A 15,129-nucleotide genomic window follows, 5' to 3' on the forward strand; every position below is an offset into this window, starting at 1 on the left:
TTGGGGGCGAGCTGCAGAGTTGAGGCCGGAGGTATTTTTATAGCCCAGGAAGAGGGGGTGGAACGCTCAGGAGGGGTGCGGGATGAGCTGGCAACCATCCAGGGGTTGGCAGGCGGCCGCAGGCTGCAGTCAGTCACAACACCAAGCCTTTGCCCTCTGGGTCACAGAATGGGGGCTCTCAGAGGTCCAGCTGTTTCCCATTGACTCCCATTTCCGTACCGTTTATGGTACCGCTCCCTCGTCCCCTTTTCCCACCAAAGCCGCGGTGCGCTCCTCCTGGAACGGAATGTCCTTCCCAGAACGAACGAACGGTGAGGCAGGCGCACCTCCGGCTCCTCCGCGCGAAAAGCATCGTGTGTATTCCACAAGGCGAAGTGGGCTCAAAGGGAATAAAGATTTTGGTATCACATCGAGCGCGGAACCGAGCGCTCAAGAAGCACTCGCAACGTCCGCGCGAGCGTGGCCACCGCCCCGCCACCGCCTCCCGGACGCCCAGAGCACCCGGCGCGACGTTCGCGCCGCCACGTCGCCTCCTCCCACCCTCCACACACCCGGGTTTACCAGGCGAGACCCAGCGCTAGGTACCCGGCTCACCGGGCCGCGCCCCACCCCCGGCCTGAGCCCTACGATTGGCTGCTGCAGGTGCTCGTCTTGCGAGGCCACTGCAGATTGGCTGAAGTCAGTGAGGGGGGCGGGCCTCGGGAGAGCGTAGGAAGGGCGGGGACCCGGATGTGTGTGGTGGCGGCGGCCGAAGAGCTTGTGTGCGGAGCTGAGAGGCCTATGGATGAGGAGGACGCGGCGGCCCCGGTAGGCGGGGACCGGGGGGCGGGGTCCCGGAGGCCTCGGGTCTCCCCCCCGCCCCGAGTCCGAGGCAGGGGGCGGGGGTCCTGGGCGGGGGTTCCGGGATCAGGGGCGGGGCCTTGAGCTCTGGTCCCTGGGTGTCTTCCCACCTGCGGCGGCGCAGCCTTGGCTCGGTGCAGGGCCTGAGGAGACTGGCCGTAGTCACCGGGACGCCTGGGGGCCCCCCTTGTCCCCCCACCCACCCCGGGCTTGTCTGAATGACCGGGCCGGCCTAGCGCGGCTGTCAGTCGCCGGTGCCAGAGCTATGGCGTTCTGGGCCGCCCCCACCCACCTGGGCTGGAGTCCCGGCTGAGTGCCCAGGGTGGCAGAGGAGTCTCAGGGCTGCCCCACGGGTGCCTGCCCGTGGGCTACGTGGTGGCTTGTAGCTACTGCATTAGAGTCCTCATGCGCCTTGGGATAGAAACAATGCAGGCCAGCGGAAGCTTACGAAGCACCTACTGTGTGCAGGCTCTGGGTGGACCCCTTGTCCCAGCGTCTGGGGGAGTGAGGAGGGCAGAGTGCTTCACGTTTTTCTCACGTTTGGCTGCCAGGATAAATGTCCGCATTCACTCCTGTGTTGGCGCCGCTGGTTGTGTGGACATGGGAATGGGTCATCCCGCTCCTGTCCGCCTGGCATCTTAGTGCACGAGGCCATCTTAGGGGACGCCAACTGATTGGCCACTGCCGGCCTTGGTCCTGCTGGGATGGGTTCTCAGACTGCTTACCGTGGTCTGCAGGGCCTTGGCTCGGCTCCAGGCTCCTGTCTCATCTCATACACTTCTCCCTCCCATTCCTGACGGCGGGCTGCCCTGACCCTCTGTTCTTTTGACCTGTGCCCTGGCTGGCTGTCTTCCTGGAAGGCTCTTGCTTAGGCTTGTCACGCGCCTACCTCCTTTCCCACTCGGATGTCCCCTCTTCGGAGAGTCCAGCTTTGTACTCTGTCCACTCCCTCCATGATCACAACACACTGGGTTTTGTTCCTCTGCTGTTCAGAATCATCATAACTGGTGTCTGTCTGTTGGGCCTCCCGCCCACACGTACTAGAATGGAAGCCCCATGGGCATGAGAATCCCATTCATCTGTTGGCAGCTCTACTCGTAGCACCTGGTAGGAGCTCCCTGCGTGTTTTAGGAACAGAAGGATGAGGATGGGGATTGTTGAGGAGAACCTGAGCAGATGGCTTCAATTCCCGCACCAGATGAGCCACATTCTGGGTCAAGCAGGCCAAGTAAAGGCTTTGCTCAGACCCTGTTTCTCCCTTACTCTCTTCCTCGCCCGCCAGGTTTGTTCTCATGAACAAGATGGATGACCTGAACCTGCACTACCGGTTTCTGAATTGGCGCCGGCGGATCAGGGAGATTCGAGAGGTTCGGGCTTTCCGGTACCAGGAGAGGTTCAAACACATTCTTGTGGATGGAGACACGCTGAGGTGCGCCTAGGGGAACTGTTCCAGGTGTTAGAGATGAGCGGGGGCTTTGGCAGAGGGAGGGAGGGAGTCGTCTACTGTCTACACCGCACCGGGAGGGTGTGCCTGGTTCTAGAAGCCGTGCTGAGTGGAGCCATGCGGGCCGCTTCACTCTGCATCCCGGCTGCCTCCGCCACAGGAGTGCTATGTCCTGCACCGCGAGGGTCTGTCCTGGCTGGGCTTTGGGACTGGTCGTGTCTGCTTTAGGGGGCTGCCAGGGTCTCAGCCCCCACTCCCTTGTCTTTGGTCTCTGTGTTCGCTTTCACTTTTCCGGCTTGAGCCCCTTCCCCAACTCCTTCTGTGCTTGATTCTGTCACAAGCGGGAAGGACGAAGTGTTCTTTAGCCTGGTGGCAAGAGAGCTGAGGAGGACTCTGGGGACTACAAAGTGTCTTCCAGCCTGCAAAGACTTTGGCACAGAGGACCAGCTGTTCTCTGTTTCGCTGAGAACAGAGCCAGAGAAAAAAGAGGCTGCAGGGTGAGGGATTGAGATGGTTTGTTTATTTGATAAGCTGGGGGGCAGGGAGAGACAGAGATCTCCCATCTGCTCCCCACAACGTCTTGGACTAAGCCAGGCTGAAGCTGGGAGCCAGGGATTCAGTCCAGTCTCCGTGTGGGTGGCAGGAAGCTAACTATCTGAGCCGTCACTTTCGCCTCCCAGCGTGCACATCAGCAGGAGACTGGAATAGGAGCAGAGCCGGGACTCAAATGCAGATAGTCTGATCTGGGATGCAGGTGCGCAACCTGTGGCTTAAGTTCTAGATCAAATAGCTGCCGCGGGATTGTGGTTGGACAGGGTGATGAGAACCCTAAAAGGCAACCAAGTGGAGCTGCACATTCTTCTCCCTGTGAAAATGGAGAACCAGGCTTGTGTCGGCCTGCGTGGCTTGGACCCTGGCTGGAGGCAGTGGAAGCAGAGGGGTTACCTTAAGTGTCTTGTTACAGTGTCGGCACCGATGTCCTGAAGCGAGGCCTAATGGATTCTCTTCTGTGCTGGTCCTCGTGGGGGGTTGGGGGAGTGGTGGTTGGGGGGTGCTGAGGTCCCCTCCCTCACTCCTGCATTGGGCTGCTAATGGAAATCCCCCTCATTCTTCCTTCAGTTACCATGGAAACTCTGGTGAAGTTGGCTGCTATGTGGCTTCCCGACCCTTGACCAAGGACAGCAATTATTTTGAGGTGATGAGGGCGGGGGGTGGGCAGAGTAAAGGATGCGATCAGGGTGAGATCACTAAGCGGCAAGGAGGTTCTCCATGAGATTCATGACCTTGACCTTTCCCTGGTTCTCCCGGGCCGCCTTCCTGGCTTGGAGAAGGGTCCTGGCCCTCTGCCCTCCTTCCCGTCACCAAGTGGACTTCACAGGAGCCCAGCTTTTGACCCAAGTCCTTCTCCACCTCCTAACCTGAACCCAGCTCCTGTTCGCTGTCCTTGGAAACGGGTTCTTGAGTAGCGTGATGACGCAGGCTCCCACGCTCCGCCATCACACCTCTGTGTCAGTGGTTCCCACGTCGTTTGTCTGTTTGAGCTCAGTCCCTTCTGATCTCTGACATCCCTCCCCACTCCTGCAAGCTGAGTGTGCCCCACGGGTTTCCTGCAGGTATCTATTGTGGACAGCGGCGTCCGGGGCACCATTGCTGTGGGGCTGGTCCCTCAGTACTACAGCCTGGATCACCAGCCTGGCTGGCTGCCGGACTCTGTGGCCTACCATGCCGATGACGGCAAGTGAGTCTCCTCCTGCCGAGCCTGCGGATTTGGGTGTCTAAGACGCGAAGGATCACGTTGGGGAAGCTTTGGCTGCTCCTTCCCCTGCGCTGGGGTGTTCTCATGGGCTTTTCTGACCAAGTCATGGGGGTCATTGGGCAGCTGCGCTTCCAGATTTTCAAGCTTAAAGGGGAACGGGGACTCACCCAGGGCTTAAGCGGAGTGGCTACTGTCACAGGGTGACCAGGAGCAGGGAGACAAGGCCGCAGCTGCCAGTGTGGAGGAGGAGAGGGAGGCCAGGCCGTGTCTCTGCACCTCTGTCCACAGGCTGTACAATGGCCGGGCCAAGGGCCGCCAGTTTGGGTCAAAGTGCAACTCCGGGGACCGGATTGGCTGCGGCATTGAGCCTGTGTCCTTTGACGTGCAGACTGCCCAGATCTTCTTCACCAAAAACGGGAAGCGGGTGAGTGGGCTTGAGGGGCCTTGAAGCCGCCCAAGGGTCTGCTGGCTGGGCCTTGCCCGGGACCGTGTGCTTAATCCCCATCTCCTGCACACCCACCTCAGACCCTCCTGAAGTGCTCTGTGTGCAGAAGAAACTTCCCTTGCCCGGGGCAAGATGGGATATTACCCAGGTGGCTGGCGTGGAGGTGCAGGGAGGGTGAGCAGGCATTGTGGGCGCTGGAATTGGGTGATTTGAGGAAAGATTCTGAGCAGGAAGAAAAGTAGACCAGATGGCCTGACTGCAAAAGCTGGGGTCCCCTTTGGGTTTTTGACTTGAATACTTCTGGGACTATGGCGTTTCTTCCTTTCTCTCTGTCTCTCTCTGTTTGTTTATTTGAAAGGCAGAGACATAGAGAAAGAGACAGACAGTCTAGAGAGAAAAATCTTCCATCCCCTGGCTCCCTTCCCAAATGCCACAAAAGCCAGGGCTGGGTCAGGCCGAAGCCAGGAGCCAGGAGCTCGTCCTGACCTCCATGTGGGTGCAGGGGCCTCCTAGGGTGTGTGTCGGCAAGAGGCGGAGCTCAGGTTCAGACCCTGGTGCTCTGCAGGGTGTGGTATCCCAAGTGGTCTCACCCTCTGTGCCAAACATCCACCCCTTCTGTGTTTTGCTTTGCTTGTTGTACTTCTTCCCTGTTGAGAGAGGCTGGTAGGGGTGAAGGACACGTCAAGAGCAAGTAGATGAGAGGGACCCAGCCCTCTTCCTCTTGCCCAACTCTGTCTTGGACAGTTTCTCTCTGCGGCCTTGGCTGAGACGTCCTACCCCGAGCGTCTGCCGCAGCGCTCTTCTGCTTCAGTCCATGCTCTGAGGCACCAGAGGGTTTGGCAGCAAGTCGACAGACACTTCTGCTTGGCCAGGAGTACCTGGCATGTTTTTAGACTTTTTTGTACCTTTGGTTTTTATTTTATTTTTTATTATTTATTTTTTGACAGGCAGAGTTAGACAGTGAGAGAGAGAGAGACAGAGAGAAAGGTCTTCCTTTCCATTGGTTCACCCCCCAAATGGCTGCTATGGCCGGCGCTGCGCTGATCCGAAGCCAGGAGCCAGGTGCTTCCTCCTGGTCTCCCATGTGGGTACAGGGCCCGAGGACTTGGGCCATCCTCCACTGCACTTCCGGGCCACAGCAGAGAGCTGGACTGGAAGAGGAGCAACCGGGACAGAATCCGGCACCCCAACCAGGACTAGAACCCGGGGTGCCGGTGCCGCAGGTGGAGGATTAGCCAAGTGAGCCGTGGCGCCAGCCCCTTTGATTTTTAAACATCTTATCACTCTATATGATTCTTGGCACAGTGGGTGAAGCCACTGCTTGCGACACCTGCATCCTGTACCAGAGCACAGATTCGAGTCCCGGCTGCTCCACTTCCCATCCAGCTCCCTGCTAATGTGCTTGGGAAAGCAGCGGAAGATGGTCCCAGTGCTTGGGCCCCTCCCGGCCGTGTGAGAGGTCTAGATGGAGCTCCAGGCTCCTGGCTTATAGCTTGGCCCAGTCTTAGCCCTTGCGGCCATTTGGGGGGTGAACCAGCAGGTGGGAGAGCCTGCCTTCTCCCTCCCTCCCTCCCTCCCTCTGACACTCTTTCAAATACATAAATAAATCTTCAAAAACCCAAACACCCTGGTGAGAGTCAGATGAGCCGTGGAGAAGTGAGCCAGGTGGCAGCTGTCTCCTTCCTCTGCTGCAGGTGGGGTCCACCATCATGCCCATGTCCCCGGATGGGCTGTTCCCAGCAGTGGGCATGCACTCCTTGGGAGAGGAGGTGCGGCTGCACCTCAACGTCGAGCTGGGCCGCGAGGACGATGGCGTCATGGTGGTGGACAGCTACGAGGATGAGTGGGGCCGGCTACACGACGTGCGAGTCTGTGGAACCGTAAGTGTGGCCGGGGCGGGCACTGGGGATGGGGCGAGGTGGGTGCTGGGGGTGGGGCGGACGCTAGCCCTACCTTTGACATCCTACGCCCTCTGTCGCCCTGCACACCTGCCTTCCAGGGGCTGAGGCGTGGCTGGCCCAGGCTTCCCGTTCACACAGTGCGTGGGGTGGGTGTGGTCTCAAGTCCCACACACGTCTGGAGAGCTCTGTAAAATCTTGCTTGAGCGTCGATGTCAGCCCCTCCGTCTGCCCTCTGCATCTTCCAAAGGTTGAGAATGGAGGCTGGTGGAGGGTCTCTGAGAATCCCGGAGCCTCTGAGCTCGCTTCCTGCGCCTTCTCCACGCACCTGCTCTGGTCTCTCCCTGGAGTTGAAGCGGCCTTGGGAAGCGCTTGGCCCCAGAGAGAGGGGAATTCCTCCTAGCTTCCTCCTGCACCTCCTGCTGTGTGGGGAGTGACTGGGCACTGAGTCCGGGGTCTGGGCCACTCAGGCCTCCCACCTTGAATTGTCCCCCTGCTGCCCCTTCACCCAGGCCTGGCCTTTTGTTCCACCCTCTGGCCTAATCACCCTAGCCCAGGCTGCTTTGTCACCTCAGCAGGACAGGAGCAGTCAGGGGCGGGGGCGGGAGTGGATTCTGAGCAAGGTCTCCCCCTTGTGGAGTTCAGGGTAGTCCTGGCCCAGCCAGGAAGCCTGGGGCGCCCGGCCCTCCCCTCTCCCCTCTCCTCTCTCTTTCCCCCTCCACCATCATTTTGGTGGCATCCACAGAGTCGAAGTTGGGACTGAGCCAGGACCATGGTCCAGTTCTCATGCCTGACCTCTCCACACAGGGTTTTCTTGGCATCTTTCCTGTCCTGGACCTGTCCGCACTCCCGCTCCCGGCTCCTCCCAGGCAGTCTTCTGAGTGACGCGGAATCCCACAGATATTTATAAATAGCCTTCCTTCCTCCCCACCCTCCCCCAGCGGCCTTAGGCCACTCACTCCAGGATTTTTTTTGAGGCCTACGCTAAACTGTTGCGTTTGGCTCTTCTCTCAGTTCCTCAGCCCAGCCCGGGATAGCTGGCAGGGTGGGCACACTGCTCGCTGGGTCCTCGCTGCTCCGGGGAGCAGAGGCAGACGTGGGCATGAGCCTCCTGAGCACGTGTGCCTTCTCGCCTTCCGGACAGGGGTGACTTACCAGTTTCCTCCATTATCCCTGCTTGGCTCCTGGCTGCCTCCCTCCCAGCTCTTCTTCCCGTTACTGTGTTTCTGACTCAACCACTGAGAGCCGTGTTGTCCCAGAGGAACCTGGAAGAGGTTTGGGCCACGCTCGTGGCTGCCTCTTCTGAAGGCGTCTGGTGTGGCCTCCCCCTTACCCTTTGCTGCCTGTGTCTCCGGGGGCCTCTCATCTCTGCCGCCCTGAGAGCTGGTTTCTCCCGCGCTCTCCGTCCTGTGCCCTTTGGAGCGAGGCTTTGATGCCCCCTTGCCCAGAATCCCTCAGTGGGAGACTTGGCATGGCAGTTGGGGTGGTTTTTTGATGTGCAGCTCCTAGCCACAAGGTGCTCCTGGCCCCTGTCCTGGGCGCGTGACAGCCCCACAGATGCCCACACATTCCCAAATATCCTCTCGTTTGGCTGTGGGTGAGAAAACAGCCCCAGAGACGAGAGGAGAGGTTTGTTCAGATGTCAGACGGTGAGTCAGTAGCACAAGCAGGCCCAGCTGCTCATTATATGACCCCTGAACCCTGCCTTTCCCAGTGTAATTGAGGTGGTTCCCAACTTGTAATATTTTGACTTAGAAATTTTTTTTTTAGCTTTATGGTGGCGCAGAAGCGACGTGCTGTTGGTAGAAGCTGTGCTTTGATCTTTCCCTGGGCTGGCGCCGTGCAGGACATCCCTGCCCTGCAGTGCCGAGCATGGTGGCTCACAGCCAGCCCAGCCCCGTGACCGCAGGGCCAAGTGAGCCGCTCTCACGGGGCTCTGTGCAGCGTGGCTAGGGTGCTAGGGAGGTTAGGTGGAGTCCGTCCATGCTCAGCTAATGGGCGTTTGCAACTTCCTGGGAGTTGTTCGGTGGGTAACCCTGTCGTACGTGCAGGAGCGGCTGTGCCTGCTGTGGCCTCCCACCCCCGTGTGTGGAGGGTGGGTGCAGCCAGTACAGTGGGTTAGACTGGTTCTGTCTGTTCCCTGCTCTTTTGTGGGAAGTCAGCTCCCTTCCCACGCGTCCTCGCGGTGGACTGGAGTTCTCAGAGTGAGAGCCCACTCCCCCTGGGAGACTGCTTTCTCGGCTCCCTAGCCAAGACCCTTCTGCGAGGGCTCCCTTGGCCGCCTTGGCGTGCTGCACGCTCTGAGTCCTTTCTCTCAGTGTTGGGGTCCCAAGGGTCCTCTTCTCCCTTTTCATTGGTTCTCACAAACAAGAGGGATTCACTTCCTGGCTCTTTTTTTTTGCTGCCACTGTTTCATTATGAAAAATTTCAAATATACAGAAAATAAAATAAAGCAGAAATAGTGCAGCAAACACTTGTATGCCCCTTCCCCAGATTCAACAACTGTTAATACTTAGTGGCGTTGTTTGATCTGAGTATCTGTACACAGACAGATGTGGCTCTTTTAAAAAAAAAAAAAAAGATTGATTTTATTTATTTGAGAGAGAGAGAGAGATCCATCCGCTGGTTCACTCCTCAGATGGCTGCAACGGCCAGAGCTGCGCCGATCTGAAGCCAGGAGCCAGGAGCTTCTTCCAGGTCTCCCACGCGGGTGCAGGGGCCCAAGGACTTGGGCCATCTTCGACTGCTCTCCCAGGCCATAGCAGAGAGCGGGATCGGAAGAGGAGCATCCGGGTCTCGAACTGGCGCCTATGTGGGATGCCGGTGCTTCTGGCCAGGGCTTTAACCCCCTGTGCCATAGCGCCGGCCTCAGATGCGGCTCTTTCTTGAGTGAAATTCTTTCTGTCTCTTGTGGCCTCCATTTCCCCCCTAAAGCGTGTCCCCACAGGCCCCTGCGGGAGATGGAGGATTGCTGTGGCATGTACTCAGGGATGGGAGTGCGGCCTCTCGCCCACCCCTGCCTGCAGGCCTCACGCTGTGAGGTAACGTGTAGAGGGTGGGGGGCAGCCGGTACAGTGGGATTAGACTTGTTCTCTCTTTGTTCCCTGTTCCCAGCTCTCTGACAACTCCCTGGTGACAGGACAACAGCTCCATACACAGAGAGGGTGAATGAGGCCCTACCCTCCCGGGGGTCCTCCCAGACCCAGCCCAGAGGGAGGCCGTGTTGGGGCCTGAGCTGGCTGGTGGCGAGTGCGTGCTCGATTCCTGTTTCAGCTGCTTCCGGGCCCCGCGGGCTCTGGCCCCCCCTGGGTCTCTGCTGGGAAGGGGAGACGAGGCCGTGAGGCGGCTGCTGCTAGGAGGCAGGTGTGGAGTGCAGCCTCCAGCCTGTTTTCATCGTGCCCACTCGCTCGGCCTTTCCGGGCACTGGTGGTGTGTACGTGTGTTTGAGGCAGCAGGAGGATGTGAGGCCCCAAGGAGAGGGTTCTCACCAAAGATGCAGAGGAACATTCCTGATGATTGGGTGGCGGTCAGCGGGGAGGTGGCCTGGGGCACGGTCACCTGTCCTTTGTGGCCTGAGTGGCTGTTGTGGTTGGAGGGAAGAGTAGAGGTGAGAGGGCACTTTCTTCTCAGTGGTTGGGGTTTCCAGTGTGCCTGCCTACTGGGTGTCTGGCTCTCTGCTGAGACTTCATGGAGTCTCTCTCACCCGTTGTGGAAATGCAGGTGGTATTAGCCCCATTCTATTGATGACAAAACCGGAGCTTGAAGACGTGACTGTGTCTTGCCGAAGATTCGTGGCTACTGAGTAATGGAGTTAGGATTGAAACCCAGTGTGCTGAATTTTCTTCCTCACTAAGGCATCTGAGCACAGACACAGACCAGCACCAGGATCACAGTAGTCCAAATCCTAGGTTCCTGGGGACTAGCTGTGGTCTGTTAGGGAGCCCCACTTTCCCACCTCCGCCCCTCTGCCCTGAAAAGGCTCGTCAGATGACGTCGGCTGGCTTCCACCGTGAGGGGTGGCACTTCCTGTCTCAGGGAGGCACACCATGCAGGGACCTGGCCATCCGGGATGTCAGCCAGCCGTCTGACCACTGCAGGTGGGAGTGGGAGTGGGCCTTGAGGCCCATGCCAGTGCCAATGGTCCTGGTTGTGACCTCAGGACGCACCCCATGCCCCCCCGAAGCTTAGTCAAGCTGCAGCATCTGCCCTCTTCAGGGCCGAGGCCGAGGGAATCATTGGGCGGGTTTTTCCCAAGGATTAGGATCTGGACCGGCCGGCTTTTGGCTCTGGAGCTGGAGAACGCTGTGTTTCCTACGTGGAGGCCAGTTGGATAGAGTGGGTCAAGGGCAGCTATGGGGTCCCCCACCCAGTTCTGCAATGCTGGGTGGAGAGGGTGCGCTGGGGGCTGCTTTAGCTGGGTGGAGTGTAGACCAGTTCCTGTGTGTCGAGCCACACCCCTCCCAGCTTGCTGGGGAAGGAAGCCGGGCTAAGAATGCACAGGGGCTGGGAGTAGGATTCACAGGGGGCTGGGTGTGCAGTTAGGTGGTCTCCCTGTGTCTCTGGCTGTTCCCTGGTCTGCCCACACTCTTGGGAGAAGAGGGTGGATAGACTTGAGGGATCCAGGGCGGGAGAGGGCACCAGGTCCCTGTGCTCCGCTCAGAAGAGGGGGAGAGGTACGGGGCCAGCCTCTGCCAAGACCCGCGCGGGCTTCTGTGCTGGCACAGGCAGGAATCCTTGTGGGTGAGAGGCCAGGGCCAGGGCTTGTCGGGGTGGAGGAGGCCCCCAGGGAGCAATTTTTTTAGGGCTGCCGGGGTGAAAGGATAGATGAGGGGTGGTTTTTAGGTAATTAAAAGGGGATTAAGGGCTCCCAGGTGATGATGAGGGTGGAAGAAAGAGGGGATAGGGTTGAGTCATAGCCCCACTGTTACCATGACAACTGATAAATAAATCCTCCCAGACTGGGGGTTGCTACCTCGTCATGCCCAGGCAGGGCCGGTGTGGGACATGTGCCCTGTCCCAGCTGCACGCAGCTACTGCGGCTGGGGACACGGAGCCTGCCTCTGTCCTCACTTTGGCCTTCCGTCCATTTGACACTTGAAGGAGTAGAGTTGACCATCTGGGTTCCTGGGCTCCCCGCAGCACCTCTCCGACCCAGCACCGAAGCAGTCTCTTCAAAGTCAAGTCAAACAAAGACCTTGAGAAATTGACTCAGTCCCATCCCAAGCAGAACTGGCTTCTCAGCTCGCTCCTTTCCCCAAACATCCGGGGCCGGCCCCCACCCTGTGCCTCCTCCCTCTCCCCAGTAGGCCCCCTGAGAAAGTCACCCCGTTTCCTCTCAGCCCCTTCTCCACTCCTTTCCCTACAAGGCCAGCCGGGTGATTCGAGGAAGTGCATTTCACATGGGGTCCCACTGGCCTGGTTCCCAGCCAGGAAGCCCTGCCTTCCCGCTGCCACTCAGCTCTCTGCTGACTCCCAGCAAGCGGGGTGGATCTCAGGCCCAGGAGGAGGGCAGGAGGGCATTCAGTGAGGAGCTCCTCGTGCCATGCCGTCCCCTGCGCCCCCACACCCCGTCCCTGTTCTTCCACACCTGCCTGGAATTTGGAGGCCACATTGTGCCTCTGGGGTCCTTTCTGTTGTTAGACCTGGGAACCAGTACCCACACTGCCTTGGGACCAGGTTTCCAGGTGGGTGTTAGCCTGACCCCACCCGGCTCTTTCCCCACAGCTGCTGGAGTACTTGGGGAAGGGCAAGAGCATCGTGGATGTGGGGCTGGCCCAGGCCCGGCACCCCCTGAGCACCCGCAGCCACTACTTTGAGGTGGAGATCGTGGACCCCGGAGAGAAATGCTACATCGCCTTGGGGCTGGCCCGGAAGGTGGGCACAAGTGCTGGGCGACTGGGCACGTGGGGCTGTTGGCATGGGCCCAGGAAGCTCTGGGGGAGTCCGGGGGGACCTTAGGCTGAGATAGAACATGGCCGTGTGCATCTACTGTGTCAGACTAGAGCCCACGTGAACGAGGATCTGAGAGCGTCACCATTGCACCACGTGCACAGAGGCTTGGCTCAGGGTGGGTGCCCCAAGCCCTCTCCTCACCTCCCCAGGATGTGAGAGGCTGGGGGGCCGGGGAGCAGCTGTCTGGGTGGGAGTCTATTCCAAAAACATGGGCGATGCGGCAGCCGCCCTGTCCTGTCCTTTGTTGTGCGTGGTTCCATGGGTTTCCTCCTCTCTGCTCACTGCAGGACTACCCCAAGAACAGGCACCCTGGCTGGAGCCGAGGCTCCGTGGCTTATCATGCAGGTGAGTGGAGGACATGCAGCTGAGGGAGTGGACTGGGGGGGGGGGCTCCCGGTGGCCTGGCCCCGGCTGCCAGTGCTTTCTCCTCATCTGTGTTTCCTCTCCCAGCCCGGAGAGCCGGGGTAGCAGATCGTGGTGGGAGATCGGGCTGAGCTGGACATTCAGGCCCCCGTGGGCCCCTCCTGCAGATCTGCAGGGTCTTGGTTTCCTTTTCTTTCTCCTTTTTGGCCTGCTGGGTGCCTTCAGGGCTTCCGCCTCTCCCTCCCCCTCTGCCAGCAGCTCCCCAGCAGGTTTCCCCTTGTGCTGAGGGACCTCGTGTCCCTGCTGTTGTCACTGGGCGCCCCCTCCCCACGTCCGTCTCCATCCTCGTTTCCTGTTGGGTGCTCCCTTCTGCTGAGCCCACACCGTGGGCAGGGAGGCGACCGCTGCCAGTCGGGGTGGCTCTGGGTTCCCTCAAGCACGGGTCCTGTCCTCTCCCTGAGACAGATGACGGGAAGATCTTCCATGGAAGTGGCATGGGGGACCCCTTCGGGCCACGCTGTTACAAGGGGGACATCATGGGCTGTGGCATCATGTTCCCCCGGGACTACATCCTGGATAGTGAAGGTCAGTGGGGCGCGGCGGGGCGGGGCGGCCAGTGGCTGCCCAGCATGAGCGGGAGCTGAGGTTTCCTGGTCTCCCAGGGGACAGTGATGACAGCTGTGACACAGTGATTCTGTCTCCAACTGCCCGGGCCGTCCGGAACGTCCGGAACGTCATGTACCTGCACCAGGAAGGGGAGGAGGAAGAGGAGGAAGAGGAAGAGGAAGACGATGGGGAAGAGATAGAGCAAGAGCATGAGGGCAAGAAGGTGGTGGTGAGTGGGGGAGGCTGCAGCGCGGGGCTGGGCCGGGTGGGAGAAGGAGGGTCTGCATGCTCCATCTGCTGAGGTGGGGGGGCCGAGGTTTTCCAGTCCCGGACGCCCTCTTGTGGCCTCTGCTCTTACTACCCTCTGTGCCTCGGCAAGGCCGTGCTGGGTTGTAGGAAGTGGTTGGAGCTCAGGACCGTGTAGCTCCAGCACCAGAAGAGGCCGTAGCCCGCCTCCTCCATTCTTCCCCCCACCTCCACCCCCAGGTCTTCTTCACCCGGAACGGCAAGATCATTGGCAAGAAGGATGCTGTGGTGCCGTCGGGAGGCTTCTTCCCCACAATTGGGATGCTGAGCTGTGGGGAAAAGGTCAAGGTCGACCTGCACCCCTTGAGCGGCTAGGCCCACTCCCTCCACTCCCTCTGCGGGGCCGGGCACCTGAGGGTTTGCTTGCCCAGCAGGCCCCGGGCCGCTGCAGGGTCTCTCTGCCCTTACCAGTGCAGGCCTCTGTCCAGCTCCTCTGTGCCCACGTTTCTGACCTGGTGCCTCCCTTATTGTCAGTCCCTATCCTGAGTCCCTGGTTGGCCAGGAATGGGCCCAAAGAATGGTGTTGCTGTAGGAGGGGTCCCACCTGCTTGGGTCCCCTGTCCCTCACTGGCCCCATGGGAATGAGCGGGGCGGGTGCCCAGTCTCAGCTGCTATGTGGGCGTGGCACTTTGCAGTGGGTGGAGCAGAAGCCCCGCCCCCGACTCACCATGGTGTTTCTCGCAGAATTCTCTGTTCTGTTTTCTGTCCTCATCATGTGGACCAGCTGCTGCTGTCACCCCCCTGGCTGGGCTGGGGGGGCCTCTCGGGCCACCTTGCTCCTGTCATTGGCCACTGCCCTGAGACTCCTCTTGGGTATCCTCCATTCTTTCCTCCAGAGAGCTGGCTTTCTCTCCCTTCCTCTTCCCGTTCAGGCACCATGGGCCCACACAGAGCCCGAGTCTCTGCCCCCACCTGCATACACACAGATGGGCGCCCATCCCACATTTCTGAGGGCCCCCCCGGCCCCTCCCTCTACATCCTCTCCTTACCCGGGGCACCCTCGGCCCCAGCTCCCTGGATGCTGGCTGAGGCTCTGGGCTCATCTTCCTCTGGGTCAGGAGGAGACCCTAGGGCCCCTCAGCCTCACCCCACCCGGCTCTGTCCCCATGCCCGCTTGCTGCTTGTGCCAGTTGCTGTCTGCTTCAGTGTTTGATTCTAGCACTCACATGTGTCCCCCAGCCTCAGAGCTCCTGCCCCCGGGGCCCCTCCCTGTTACATGACTTCTCCCTGGAGGAGGGCCTTGGGAGCCCCGGGCCTCGGTTTGCACAGAGCGGGTCGGGCTGTGGGGTGGTGGGGGAGCCGCCCCCTTGGCCCTGGCTTCAGGCCCTGCACTATGATGTGTGAAATGTATGTACAGACCAGAGACGTTTACACAGCCAGTAAAGATGGAGTTTCCGTAGTCCTCCTTTGCAGTGCGCAGGCCTAGGACGGCTGGAGGGAGGGGCAGCTGGGGCAGTGTGTCTGCAGGTTGGACGGGAACCTGTGGTAGCTGGGGCTAAGGAGCCTGTAGGAGGACGTT

The 15,129-nt window shown here is 59.9% G+C and overlaps 1 protein-coding gene across 2 annotated transcripts; it reads left to right on the forward strand.

Annotated features, from left to right (window-relative positions):
* Positions 1-715: 715 nt before the first annotated feature.
* Positions 716-15,123, forward strand: SPRYD3 (SPRY domain containing 3). Of its 2 annotated transcripts, none has more exons than XM_062203626.1 (11): positions 716-807; positions 2,123-2,269; positions 3,404-3,479; positions 3,898-4,022; positions 4,329-4,464; positions 6,180-6,365; positions 12,108-12,257; positions 12,623-12,680; positions 13,164-13,283; positions 13,361-13,533; positions 13,791-15,123. In XM_062203626.1, exons 1-11 carry the CDS (start codon positions 785-787, stop codon positions 13,923-13,925), a joined length of 1,329 nt encoding a protein of 442 aa, XP_062059610.1. In that variant the 5' UTR covers positions 716-784; the 3' UTR covers positions 13,926-15,123. The 2 variants fall into 2 exon arrangements, with proteins under 2 accessions (XP_062059610.1, XP_062059611.1); XM_062203627.1 differs by having other exon boundaries at positions 13,450-13,533; positions 13,791-13,880.
* The last annotated feature ends 6 nt before the right edge of the window (positions 15,124-15,129 follow it).

Source organism: Lepus europaeus, chromosome 10, assembly GCF_033115175.1.
Source record: "Lepus europaeus isolate LE1 chromosome 10, mLepTim1.pri, whole genome shotgun sequence".
NCBI classification, from domain to species: Eukaryota; Metazoa; Chordata; class Mammalia; order Lagomorpha; family Leporidae; genus Lepus; species Lepus europaeus.